The sequence below is a fragment of the Palaemon carinicauda genome, chromosome 4 (assembly GCF_036898095.1).
Source record: "Palaemon carinicauda isolate YSFRI2023 chromosome 4, ASM3689809v2, whole genome shotgun sequence".
Taxonomy (NCBI): Eukaryota; Metazoa; Arthropoda; class Malacostraca; order Decapoda; family Palaemonidae; genus Palaemon; species Palaemon carinicauda.
Window position 1 is genome coordinate 174208121 of NC_090728.1, and position 14807 is coordinate 174222927.

General features: G+C 36.3%; 1 protein-coding gene across 1 annotated transcript in view; it reads right to left on the minus strand.

Annotated features, from left to right (window-relative positions):
• Positions 1 to 883: 883 nt before the first annotated feature.
• Positions 884 to 14807, minus strand: part of LOC137640202 (uncharacterized) — an 18352-nt gene continuing 4428 nt past the window's right edge. The window contains exons 2-7 of the mRNA XM_068372738.1: positions 12217 to 12406; positions 10646 to 11029; positions 9376 to 10431; positions 8270 to 8508; positions 4724 to 4966; positions 884 to 1862 (exon numbers count right to left, since the gene is read on the minus strand). Of these exons, the coding sequence (XP_068228839.1) occupies positions 1154 to 1862; positions 4724 to 4966; positions 8270 to 8508; positions 9376 to 10431; positions 10646 to 11029; positions 12217 to 12406 (2821 nt within the window). The 3' untranslated portion in view covers positions 884 to 1153. The remainder of the gene's footprint in view (positions 1863 to 4723; positions 4967 to 8269; positions 8509 to 9375; positions 10432 to 10645; positions 11030 to 12216; positions 12407 to 14807) is intronic.

Here is a 14807-nt window from a genome sequence, read left to right on the forward strand (position 1 = left end):
AGGGGGATGATAAAGCAGGTGCAGCTAGGGGCATATTTATAGTTTCAAAGACCCTCAAATATTGCCTAGAGTTCATTGCTTGAGGTGCCTTGACCTCTTATGAAAGACAATGCAGTCCAGAGAGAAATAAGAATTTAAAGATAACGTATCGTACTATCTACAATGTTCCATGTCAAACACACTACAAGTGGTAACCTCCAGTGGAATTATTGAGAATGGTTGATACCATGATGGCCTGAATATAGGTGGCACATTTGCAACAATATTTTTGGGCTATGTGTTTAAGACATTATACTAAACACTATAAGTCTTTGAAGTATACTGAAGATATCTTTTGAAAATCAGCTCAATCATAGCTACAACCTTTGAGAGACCTTATCTGAACTATTTTCACTCTTGTCTTTAGAATTTATGTAATTTGTATATAATATAAAAGTAACAATTCAGACTTAAAATTTAAGTCAATCGTGATCTTCCTGTGCAAACAGATGTTACTGTGGAATATTATCATTTTATATAAAATGAGTAAAAATTAAGGAGGAACCATCTTAAAAAGGGATGAACTTGCAAAGCAAGGTTCCACAAATTGTTGAACCCATGTGTGAATAAATGGAATACAATGTGACAAAAAAGAAGACGTATAATTACCGCTAAGATAAGATGCAAATAAAGACTGTCAAACAATAATAGGCAAAGTTAGACAGGAAACATGGATAAAGGTATATAAACTTTAAAGTGTAGTAATACATCAACTCTATACAGTATTGTACTTGTAAAAATCGGTATGCCACCAAAATAAAAATGAATATAACAAGTATCAGTTTTCCTCGTAATATAATCTATGCAAAAAAAAGTCAATTCAATAGGTAATAAAAATAATCAATCTTGAAAGAATACATCTTTATTTATCAATTCAATCATAGTATGACTTGCACAAAACTGCATAATTGAATCAGGCCATCCGTGCCTGAGCTATATGGAAGATAACCTCAGGTGTGATAAAAAAGGAATGTTATGAGTAAATAATCGTGCCCAAGAGAATTATCACAAATACCAACAAAGAGAATTGTGGTGAAACAAAACAACAGCGAATTGTGTTTTTCTCTTTTCAGTAGCATCGTGCAGTCGCTAGCAATGGAGTTATTCCTAATTGTTATGAATGTTGTAGAAGGTTTAATTTCATTTGGCATCTGTTTTTGAACTCATATAATCGATATCTGATGAATATTCTTATGAAGACTTTGATAAGGCTGATTACATGATGGGGCTCCTCCTTAATATGTGGATTATTCAGTTTGTGGAACTTTGTACTATGCATCATGTACCTCTGATATATGAGCAGAACTAGACGCTCCTCATCAAAATTATCCGAAGCTAATAAGTAAGTGTCGAGGAAATTTTCAGATATATTTAATATTTCTTTGAAAAGAAAAAGAGGCTGAGACTGAGCACTATCTACTTGGGCCCTATTAGTATCTGCTAAATCATTCACCATCAAACTAACGCAGTCTGTACAAGTCAATCGCTGTGCAATGTGCCTGATAAATTTTACGGCAATACTTGTGGTTGCATCATATTCCGTTAAAGTGGAGTGATGAAAAACAAGATCTTCTATTCCAGAAAAATTAGGACCAATTCTGAGTGGACAGCTGAACCCTTGGCCAATTGTCAGATCTTCACCTTCGAAATCATTGGTGTATGCCTCTCCCTCAGACCAAATTGAGAAACACTGGGTTAAAAGTTTCTTGTAGCCGATTTGAAACTGTGAAGCTGTGGGCACACCGTCCCAACCACCACGTTTCTCGATGCAATTGATGATTTGAGTAGAATGGTACAGGTTAAGGCGATATGTTGACAGGTGCCTGAAAATCAAATCGACATTGAAAGACAAAATGAATTTTGTTGATATTTCAACTTTCGTTGAACTTTCTCTTTGCAAACTGTGACGAATATTCTTGTTTGGTCTAAGACTGTGCTGGAACTTCCGGTTTACTCAACACTAAAATAAGAATTCCCCCTTCACTCTAAAACTAAGACAAAAATCCCCATTCATTCTAAAACTAAGGCACAGTCCCCCTTCACTCTAAAACTAAGACACAGTCCCCCTTCACTCTTAACTAAGACAAAAGTCCCCATTCATTCTAAAACTAAGACAAAAGTCCCCCTTCATTCTTAAACTAAGACAAAAGTCCACCTTCATTCTAAAACTAAGACACAGTCCCCCTTCATTCTAAAACTAAGACAAAAGTCCACCTTCATTCTAAAACTAAGACACAGTCCCCCTTCACTCTAAAACTAAGACAAAAGTCCACCTTCATTCTAAAACTAAGACACAGTCCCCATTCACTCTAAAACTAAGACAAAAGTTCCCCTTCATTCTAAAACTAAGACACAGTCCCCCTTCATTCTAAAACTAAGACAAAAGTCCACCTTCATTCTAAAACTAAGACACAGTCCCCCTTCACTCTACAACTAAGACAAAAGTCCCCCTTCATTCTAAAACTAAGACACAGTCCCCATTCACTCTAAAACTAAGACAAAAGTCCCCCTTCATTCTAAAACTAAGACACAGTCCCCCTTCACTCTACAACTAAGACAAAAGTCCCCCTTCATTCTAAAACTAAGACACAGTCCCCCTTCACTCTACAACTAAGACAAAAGTCCCCCTTCATTCTAAAACTAAGACACAGTCCCCCTTCACTCTACAACTAAGACAAAAGTCCCCCTTCATTCTAAAACTAATGCACAGTCTCCATTCACTCTAAAACTAAGACAAAAGTCCCCATTCATTCTAAAACTAAGACACAGTCCCCATTCACCCTAAAACTAAGACACAGTCCCCCTTCACTCTAAAACTAAGACAAAAGTCCCCATTCATTCTAAAACTAAGATACAGTCCCCCTTCACTCTAAAACTAAGACAGTCCCCATTCACTCTAAAACTAAGACACAGTCCCCATTCATTCTAAAACTAAGACAAAAGTCCCCCTTCATTTTAAAACTAAGACACAGTCCCCCTTCACTCTAAAACTAGGACACAGTCCCCCTTCATTCTAAAACTAAGACAAAAGTCCCCATTCATTCTAAAACTAAGACACAGTCCATCTTCACTCTAAAACTAAGACAAAAAGTCCCCATTCATTCTAAAACTAAGACAAAAGTCTCCATTCATTCTAAAACTAAGACAAAAGTCCCCATTCGTTCTAAAACTAAGACACAGTCCCCCTTCACTCTAAAACTAGGACACAGTCCCCCTTCATTCTAAAACTAAGACAAAAGTCCCCATTCATTCTAAAACTAAGACACAGTCCCCCTTCACTCTAAAACTAAGACAAAAGTCCCCCTTCATTCTAAAACTAAGGCACAGTCCCCATTCACTCTAAAACTAAGACAAAAGTCCCCATTCATTCTAAAACTAAGACAAAAGTCCCCATTCACTCTAAAACTAAGACAAAAGTCCCCATTCATTCTAAAACTAAGATACAGTCCCCCTTCACTCTAAAACTAAGACAGTCCCCATTCACTCTAAAACTAAGACACAGTCCCCATTCATTCTAAAACTAAGACAAAAGTCCCCCTTCATTTTAAAACTAAGACACAGTCCCCCTTCACTCTAAAACTAGGACACAGTCCCCCTTCATTCTAAAACTAAGACAAAAGTCCCCATTCATTCTAAAACTAAGACACAGTCCATCTTCACTCTAAAACTAAGACAAAAAGTCCCCATTCATTCTAAAACTAAGACAAAAGTCTCCATTCATTCTAAAACTAAGACAAAAGTCCCCATTCGTTCTAAAACTAAGACACAGTCCCCCTTCACTCTAAAACTAGGACACAGTCCCCCTTCATTCTAAAACTAAGACAAAAGTCCCCCTTCATTCTAAAACTAAGACACAGTCCCCCTTCACTCTAAAACTAAGACAAAAGTCCCCCTTCATTCTAAAACTAAGACACAGTCCCCATTCACTCTAAAACTAAGACAAAAGTCCCCATTCATTCTAAAACTAAGACAAAAGTCCCCATTCACTCTAAAACTAAGACAAAAGTCCCGCTTCATTCTAAAACTAAGACAAAAGTCCCCATTCATTCTAAAACTAAGACACAGTCCCCATTCATTCTAAAACTAAGACACAGTCCCCCTTCATTCTAAAACTAAGACAAAAGTCCCCCTTCATTCTAAAACTAAGACAAAAGTCCCCATTCATTCTAAAACTAAGACAAAAGTCTCCCTTCATTCTATAGCTGAAATGAAACCTTAGTCTAATTCAAGAATTAAGAAATACATTTCATATCATTCCATAAATGAGAATAAAGGAAAGGAAATCTCTTAGCCTTTACAGATCCCATTGTTTGCTTAAGATGTTAATGGGAAGCTTTTGCTTACCTGAGGTCTTTAATATAATTCTGTACTTATCTAGACTATGGTCAATTTATTTCAAACATAAATTTGATTTACCTGATTTTTTAAGAAAAGAAAACTTTTATTTTTCTTTGCATCTAATAGCAAAATTAAAATATGCGTATCTTATGGGTACTATGAAATTTTCTTGTTACAAATTACCTGTGTAAGAGGGAGTGTAACTTCTCTTCGATTGAAAATAATGATGCTGAAACTATTTTCTATTCCCCTTCAATAATTTCAAAGAACCAAAGCTTTCTCCTACACAAGCTGTCAAGATTGTAAACTTTGATCTAAAAGTAATAAATATTCCTAAAACACTTACGGAACAGTGCGCTCTATCAAGAGTTCAGACGCAAGACAACCCACGCTCTTTAGCGTGAAAGGCAGCAGTGTTGCTGACATCCATCTACCTCCTCTCGTCACGGGCGAGCCGGAGAGAAGCTCCAGGTCGAAGATGCGTTGCCCGATGATCGACATCGACTCCAACTGCTCCGCCATGAATACTGAATCTACAGGAGGCTTCTCTTTGCAGGCGTGGCTTCTTGAATTGAGCATGTCGAACGCTCTGGAAGTAATCAAAATTATCCATACAAATACAATACTATTCAGATACTTTCCAACAATAATGCTATTGAAATGATAGGTTCTGGAAATCTGCAAAAAAATTAAGATGTTCAAGAAACTAAAGATATATTTATGAATATCAGTTATAATTTGAGATAAAGTTATTCTGGGAAACTATGATCGTGTTGAAATTGAACTGAAACTAGGGTAATAAGAAGTTAAGTTTAAAAGCAAGAATTGTTACATTTAGATAATAAACATTATTTTTTGCAGCATACATCAGAAAGATTTATATTAAAATATAAGCAAGGCGGAATGCTTACATGTGATTTCATTTATGTATGATATGAGTTAGGATGACCTTCCCCCTTTGTAATTACTTACCATTTACAGGTTGTCTGGGACCACAGGATGGGCCAGTCTATAACACTGAATTCATAGAAAATGTATCTCATCAGGATTATAAAAAATTTACTACTGAGATGACCTCGCACCACATAGTTTTCCTTAACAGCCTTAACACTAGCATATGAAGATAAAATCTGTCCATCCTGATACCCAACTATAGTTATACATTCATCAAAGCCAAGGATCCAGGAAAAGTTTGTTGATCTATTTGAGAATTTATAACTTTTTTTTTTTTTATTCTTTCCAAGCTTTTTTTCCTACTACAGATTTGTCTAAAATTTTAAATATGCTCTACTATGGCTGTCCCTTTTACCAAAGCACCACTTTTCTTTTTAACAGACTTGAATTTACGCATATAAATAATGGCATCTTGTCATTATTTTTCTTGAAACGATTTTCAGAATTCCTAAACACACTCAGGTGAAATTTAGGATCCATATTGGGGAGATATCTTCCTTGTAGAATCATAATTTAAATAAAATTTCATCAACACTATAATCAAGTAAAATTCTCACTTTATTTATATCAATCCTGGTTGAGCTATCGAGAGGAAATTCTCATTGATCCTAACCTATTTCACTATTTCCTACATATGTTCCCTTGGAAGGAAGCTTTGATCTTTGATTGAAGAAAGCCTAAAATTTCTATATCATTAAAAAGGGGCCAAGATTTCTCAAAGAATTTGAAAACTTGAAAATTCAGTCAGGCTGAAGTAGAGGCCCTTCACAGACAATTTAGACAAAATAATGATGATGATAATAATAATAATAATAATAATAATAATAATAATAATAATAATAATATTATTATTACTTGCTAAGCTACAACCTTAGTTGAAATAGCAAGATGCTACAAGGCCAAGGGCTCCAACTGGGAAAATAGCCCAGTGAGGAAATGAAATAAGGAAATAAACTACAGGAGAAGTAATAAAGAATTAAAGAACAGTAACAACATTAAAAATCTTTCATACATACATACATATACCAAGGCACTTCCCCCAATTTTGGGGGATAGCCAACATCAAACAAATGAAACAAAAAAGGGGACGTCTCCTCTCTATGTTCCTCCCAGCCTGACAAGGGACTCAACCGAGTTCGGCTGGTACTGCTAGGGTGGCACAGCCCACCCTCCCACATTATCCACCACCGATGAAGCTTCATAATACTGACTCCCCTACTGCTGCTACCTCCGCGGTCATCCAAGGCAGCGGAGGTAGCAGCAGGGCCTACCGGAACTGCGTCACAATCGCTCGCCATTCATTCCTATTTCTAGCATGCTCTCTTGCCTCCCTCACATCTATCCTCCTATCACCCAGAGCTTCCTTCACTCCATCCATCCACCCAAACCTTGGCCTTCCTCTTACACTTCTCCCATCAACTCTTGCATTCATCACCTTCTTTAGCAGACAGCCATTTGCCATTCTCTCAACATGGCCAAACCACCTCAACACATTCATATCCACTTTAGCTGCTCACTCATTTCTTACACCCATTCTCACCCTCACCACTTCGTTCCTAACCCTATCTACTCGAGATACACCTGCCATACTCCTTAGACACTTCATCTCAAACACATTCAATTTCTGTCTCTCCGTCACTTTCATTCTCCACAACTCTGATCCATACATCACAGTTGGTACAAAAACTTTCTCATATAGAACTCTCTTTACATTCATGCCCAACCCTCTATTTTCTACTACTCCCTTAACTGCCCCCAACACTTTGCATCCTTCATTCCCTCTCTGACGTACATCTGCTTCCACTCCACCATTTGCTGCAACAACAGACCCCAAGTACTTAAACTGATCCACCTCCTCAAGTAACTCTCCATTCAACATGACATTCAACCTCGCACCACCTTCCCTTCATCTCATAACCTTACTCTTACCCACATTAACTCTCAACTTCCTTCTCTCACACACCCTTCCAAATTCTGTAACTAATCGGCCAAGCTTCTCTTCTGCGTCTGCAACCAGTACAGTATCATCCGCAAACAACAACTGATTTACCTCCCATTCATGGTCATTCTCGTCTACCAGTTTCAATCCTCGTCCAAGCACTCGAGCATTCACCTCTCTCACCACTCCATCAACATACAAATTAAACAACCACGGTGACATCACACATCCCTGTCTCAGTCCCACTCTCACCAGAAACCAATCGCTCACTTCATTTCCTATCCTAACACATGCTTTACTACCTTTGTAGAAACTTTTCACAGCTTGCAACAACCTTCCACCAACTCCATATAACCTCATCACATTCCACATTGTTTCCCTATCAACTCTATCATACGCTTTCTCCAGATCCATAAACGCAACATACACATCCTTACCTTTTGCTAAGTATTTCTCGCAAATCTGCCTAACTGTAAAAATCTTTCATATATAAACTATTAAAACTTCAAAGAACAAAAGGAAGAAAAATAAGATAGAACGGTGTGCCTCAGTGTACCCTCCAGCAAGAGAACTCTAATCCAAGACAGTGGAAGCCATGGTACAGAGGCTATGACACTACCCTAGACTAGAGAACAATGGTTTGATTTTGGAATGTCCTTCTCCTAGATGAGCTTCTTATCGTAGCTAAAGTCTCTTCTACCCTTACCAAGAGGAAAGTAGCCACACATTATAAGGTCTATATTAAGAATCCAGGAAAATAAATTACGAAAATCTTCAACCATAATATCTTTGGGGAAAAGATGGAAGTTTCAAGGTCTGACACAGCTCTGAGATTGCGTAAACCAAAGATGTTCCCGAAACGAAAGGGATACAGGAATTACGAAATAGACTCTGGCTTAGGGGAATTAATGACACATTTTTAAAACATTATAAAAGTGAAGGAAATGTTTATATTAACATCAAAACGAAGAATTCCCACGATATTTGGGTGTTCCTTACCGGTAAAGATCAGCGCAAAAATTAGCAGCCGCCCTACTGTTGGCGTAATCCCTGATGCCCTTTTCTCTAGCAAGGTGGAGGGCACGACTCACAGCATAACAGAACCCTGGTTTGCACATTCTTATTATGCTCTGCAAGTGGGAAAATTCTCGGTGATTTGCACTCAAAGACTTGATAGGACCTGGCTTGTTTTTCCTTTTGTGAGCTAGTAGTTGCTTGAAGAATTTCCATCTGATTACCTGAAAGGAGATTTTGTTTACTTGATAACTTTGCAATCCATGCATTGGCTTATTCTAAAAAGGACAAATTGCATCAGCAAGCGATAAAGACTCATATTCAATGTAAAGTAATTGGTCCCATTTAAAGAGTCCAAATTCAAATATTTCAAAATAGATTCCTACAACGGGGATTTCCATAACTTGCAAATTATAAAATGGTTAGTTTCCGACAGGCTATCTTGCAAGTCGACAAGACCTAATTCTCAAAGACAAATATATTTTGTTTTGACTGTATAAAACAAAGACAAAATATCTTTAGTAGTTGTTTTATAGTAAACACTTGATGGCAAGTTCATAATACCCCTAGAAAAGTTCTGCATTCGACATGTAAGATATATAGTTACTCATATAACCAGCTACAATAGTACACTCTTGAAGAATCTACAGTACTCCAAGGATCATTTTGAAATATTGCCAAAATAGTCATTAGATCAGAGAAATATGAAGCTCAAAAAATACGTAAATTTTTTGTTTCTTATGAACAAAAATTCATAGAACAAGTTATGAGCTCAAATTTTACCAATGTATTGTAGATATTTTTACTAAGAGTAGATAAATGTCTGTAGCTGATATTGCGCATTGCGAATGAACAATCGCCACTAAAATATTCAAGCATTTTATCTATATTTTACTTTAGTTAACAAAATAATAAAAGAGTGATGCTTGGATGATATTTCTGGTTATTAATCATGATGATACAGTATTTTTAAATATTTAAAGATTTCTTGTACCTTTTCTACAGATACAATACATAGACCAATTAGAAAAGAGATAGAACAAATGATACTGGCTGTGGATACAATTTAAGCTTAGGTGAAAATTACTCACCCCATAAATAGAGCTTCTAAGGACACCTTTGTCCTCGAGAAGATGGCGCAGTAACGTGAACACATGCTGGAAGCCGAATACGAGATGAATTTTCTGCTGTGGGTTTGAAGGATTGGGAAAGCCCGTGGTCATTTCATTGAGCAATTTCGTGTGAATCTTGCAGCCCAAAAGAGTCCCCATTTTGACGGTACTCACAGAGCCCTCGCAGACAACAGCTCTAACATTCAGGCCACAGTCCTGCAGGCATGAAATTGCTTCCAACAAAAGGTTGTGCAACTCTTCTCCAGCCATTCCTTTGTTCAAAAAGTAGCCAAAGGGTAATTTCCAGGGACTGCCAATTCCCACTGCTGTAAAGATCAAAACTTCTGTCGCTAAGGGAATTTCATCTGAATCACAGGGCTCTAGGCCCCCACCGAATTCCAGATGGCCAATCCATCTATCATTCTTATAGTTATAACTGTGTTGTTTCTTCAAGTCAACAGAGTCCATCATGATACTGCAGATTCTGTTGGCAGACGCTTTCTGTATCCCATTTTTTAGGATGATCAATGACTCCTTCGTAAAGCCCGGCCAGTAATTCTTGACTTTTAGCCTGTCTTGCAAAACTTGTCTATCAGGGAAATTAAATTCTTTCCTAAGAAGATTAAATGCCTTTGGAGCAAAGGTGTAGAGGACTGAAGCAAATTTCTTCACATCCTCTGGTAGTTTTGTAGTACTTTTGGGTCCTTGTAAAGGAAGCCTCTCTAAGCCCTGGGGTAACTCGCCAAAAGATTCAAGTAAATCCTGAACTTCACTGGTGATCACTTGCCTTGTTTTCAGAGAGTCTATGAGTTCTTCTAAATTATTAGTTTTCAATTCAGAAGGTTCAGATTTCGGAGGTTTCAACTGCAACACAACTTTTCTCTTTGGTGTAGCGAATTCAAAGTATGTGCGATTATCAGGTAAATAAATGATCTTATCCTTTGCTGTTTCTTTAGGGGCCGCATTCACTGCAACAGTCCTATCAGGGTCCTTCTCTATCTTCACTTTTGTCTGACTAGAATTATTAATCTCATTCTGAAAGGAGGAAATTTATGGTAATTAATAAAATGTTATATAGGTAAACTAAATACAGTATTCTTAATAATCTAAGCCTACTGTTGAACAGCATGGAAATAAGACAACATATTCCATTTCAAAACGTGTTAGAGTCAATTACCATAATTAATTGATAATTATAATTAACATGTGATATTATCAAGGAGAATTATAAAAAGAATACGAAATATACCCTTGCAGTTCTTTCTGGAGTTGAAGAATATTTTTCATTTCCTTGAGAGACATCACCTGCTTCGATACTTTCCTCAGCATTAGGGCTTTCAAAACTCTGATCCATTTCTTCGTTCATGTCATTTTCCTCGTCATAAAAACGTTCTTGTTCTTGTTTAACAGGGACAAAATATCGTTCCCTACTTTTTTCCAATGTCATGTTCTCTTCGTCGCTGTAGACAATGTCCTCTTCACCATTGCTTTCATTCTTAACAGGTGATTTGCCATTTTCCTCTTCACTGTTTTCATTCTTAAAAGGTGATTTGACATTTTCCGTCAATGATTTTTTAAAAGAAGGCTCTACTGGGTTATTTTCTCCGTCACTAATGGTTCTTTTACGTTGATTCTACGGATAAAAAAGTGAATCAAATGACATAAGAAAGGGAAGAGAGAGGCTATGTTGCCATAAAGATTTTAATTGTATGTAGGAAAAATCCAATGTCGTTCTTTCTAAAAGAGAAATGTAAATAGGTTTAATTATTTTCATTACACAGCATTACATTGAACACCTTAAAAGTTGTGGACATATAATTACTTCATGAATGGAAGCAATAACAATAAACACATAATAAATTAATCCACTCAAAACAAAAGAGACGCAGCCTTTATCTGATCTAATATAATCACAAATATAATATCTAAAACAATCACATGTCTTAAATCAAATAGCATGTTTCTATATGTTTTGTGGGATCTATGAGACTGATATTAAGAGAAGGATAAGCATGAGATAGAGAGATTTTGGTAAACAAAATGAGATTATGAAATATAAAATGCCACTTTCTCTAAAAATAAAAGTATTTAATAGGATGGTCCTACCAGTATTAACTTATGCATCAGAAATTCGGAGCCTTACCAAAGCCTTAGAGCATAAGCTAGTTACAACTCAAAGAGCAATGGAAAGAATAATAAAGGGAGTAACACTAAGAGACGAGAAAAGAGCAACATGGATACGACAGATAACTAAATTAGAAGATATTCTAACATGTAAAAAAAAAAAAAAAAAAAAAAAAAAAAAAAAGAATGGACATGGGCAAGACACAACAGAATGGGTCCCTAGAGATTGCAAACGAAGCAGAGGAAGGAAGAGAAAACGATGGATTAACGAACTAAAAGAATTTTCGGGTATAAACTGGCATAGAAAGACCATAAACAGACACGAGGCTTTTGTTCTGCAGTGGTCTAGTAATGGCTGATGTGCGTGTGTGTGTATATATATATATATATATATATATATATATATATATATATATATATATATATATATATATATATATATATATATATATATATATATTTATATATATATATATATATATATATATATATATATATATATATATATATATATATATTTGTGCGTATGTGTAGGTATATATCTAAGATATATCTAAGATGGTAAGATTAGATTTATTGAGTTTCTGAAAAAAATGAAATTTCATGTTTTTCTGTAAATAAGATTTCAGGAAAGTCGCAAGATAATGGGAGGAACCCAGTAAAAAAAATGGCTTTAAAAAATATGATCATAATCACCCTATACTTTGCGGAGAAGGCGAATAGCGTGGGTACAGCCGTTCGTCGAAGACGGACTATGTTCCCCGTTCGGTCGAAACACCATTCTTCGAAGTGATCGGAGCACAAAGTACTGTATCTAGTTGGCACAAAATCATGCCGCCGGACGTTGACCAGCCACTGCCTCTGTCTACCAGGATCACTTGGAAACCTGTCAAGGGAGATATTATAGAATTAGAGGATGCATTTAAGAATTAAGGCTGCACAGCCCGGCGCTGGGGCTTGTGAGGCCATTCAGGGCTCCCTGACTGATGATCCCCAGACTGGGGTTCGAGTCCCGCTCAAATTCGTTAGTTCCCTTGGTCGCTACAACTTCACCATCCTTGTGAGCTAAGGATGGGGGGTTGGTTTGGGGGAGCCTATAGGTCTATCATTAGCAGCCATTGCCTGGCCCTCCTTGGTCCTAGCTTGGGTGGAGAGGGGGCTTGGGCGCTGATTATACGAAATATGGTCAGTCTCTAGGGCATTGTCCTACTTGATAGGGCAATGTCACTGTCCCTTGCCTCTGCCATTCATGAGCGGTCTTTAAACCTTTAAGCCTTTAAAGTAAAACCATTAAGTTACATTTCGAGGTAAAAGTTAGAAGAGGTTGAACAGTACGATGGAAGAAAGGAAGCAAGTAGGATATAAAACAAGTGTACCTCAGGTCCGATGGAAGACAGCAAAGATCCTTAATAATGCTTATAGTGAAATAGAATGATTAATTATGACGGCAAAGATCCTTAATAATGCTTATAGTGAAATAGAATGATTAATTATGACGGCAAAGATCCTTAATAATGCTTATAGTGAAATAGAATGATTAATTATGACGGCAAAGATCCTTAATAATGCTTATAGTGAAATAGAATGATTAATTATATAACAGGTTTGATAATGCGCCCACATTCTTGGGAATAAGCAAAACATACAAAAAAAAAAAACAGTAAAATTGGGTAGCAAAGGGGTAAAAGGAAAAGTAACTTACTATAAGCTGCTCTGTGAGCAAAGGACGTAAAAAGACATTGAATATAGATTAAACAAATAACAAATGAGTTATGACAGTCAGACTGTAAAACACTGAATATAAATACTAACTGTCCTCCCATTAGCACCGAGGAGGCCATTCATTGCCAGGGTACAACTCGGGAGGCTACACCGTAGATGCACAATGAAATAAAAGTCAAACAAACAACAAATATCCTATGGTTTCCTACATGCACGGCGTGAGGTGCAAAGATGGCACCGGCCCCTCCCCCTAGAGCAGTGATTCTTAAACTGGGGGGCGCGCCCCCCATAGGGGGGCGCCAGGAGCTTTCAAGGGGGGCGCAAGCAGGGCTGCTAGATGGAGCCATTATTTTTCCTAATATTAATTGCAAAATAGTCTAAAACGTTATCACTGCTTCCATATGCTTTTTTAATTATCATCTCAAAACATGCCAAACACTCAATTAATAGGTGCCATAAGTTATGAAAGTTACACGTGTGGCTAACCCTTAGATGAGAGCGGTCAGAGAAATGTTTCCTCAGGAACTGAACGCATCTCGTACCACCTTATTGCTCATCTCACCTGCTCATATAATAACAAAGGGTTGTAGTAGTCTGGCTCAGTCTGTCAAACGAAGTAGTGAGGACTTTCAAGTCCTGCATAATATACTTCAACTATTATCAAGTACTGGTAATTACTACATTACTTTTAATGTATTTAGTGTAGTTCTGATTTAAAAGTATTTTTTTTTTTTCTTTTTGGGGCGTGTGTGTTTACTGTATGTTCATTCATTCCTTTGTAGCTGTTTTACTATTTTAGATCAGTTGTGTGCAGTATCAAAAATCTAAATGTGTGTGTAACACGTGAACGTACAGAAATTTTTTTTCATATCATGGTATGACTTACCAGCTTATGCGAATGTATTGTACGTTATCATTATTTCACCTGCATAACATATTTGTTTCATTTGATATACCTATAACTATATTGTTCATTTATTTGAGGTGTGAAAATGGGAGTTATAATCAAATTATGCATATAGGCCAGAGTGACCATATTTTAGAAATTGAAATACGTGGCATTACACAACACACACATAATATGTTTCTATATATATATATATATATATATATATATATATATATATATATATATATATATATATATATATATATATATGTATGTATATATACATATATATATATATATATATATATATATATATATATATATACATATATATATATATATATATATATATATATATATATATATATATATATATAAATGTACATGAATAACTACGATATATATAATTATATATGCATTTGGAATCCTCATAAACGTGAAGATGTTAAGAAGAAATTATTGTGAAACAGGATTCTCAGCATTAGTAAGAATCAAAACGAAGTAAAGAACTAAGCTTGATGTGGCAAGTGATCTCCGATGTGCATTGAGCCAAACAGCACTTAATATTCCCGAACTAGTTGCTCAAAAGAGCCAGTATCACCCATCCCACTGATGAGTAGCACTAAGTCAAAAAGGCCACTGGCTATAGGCCTAATCCACTTTTTTATAATATTAC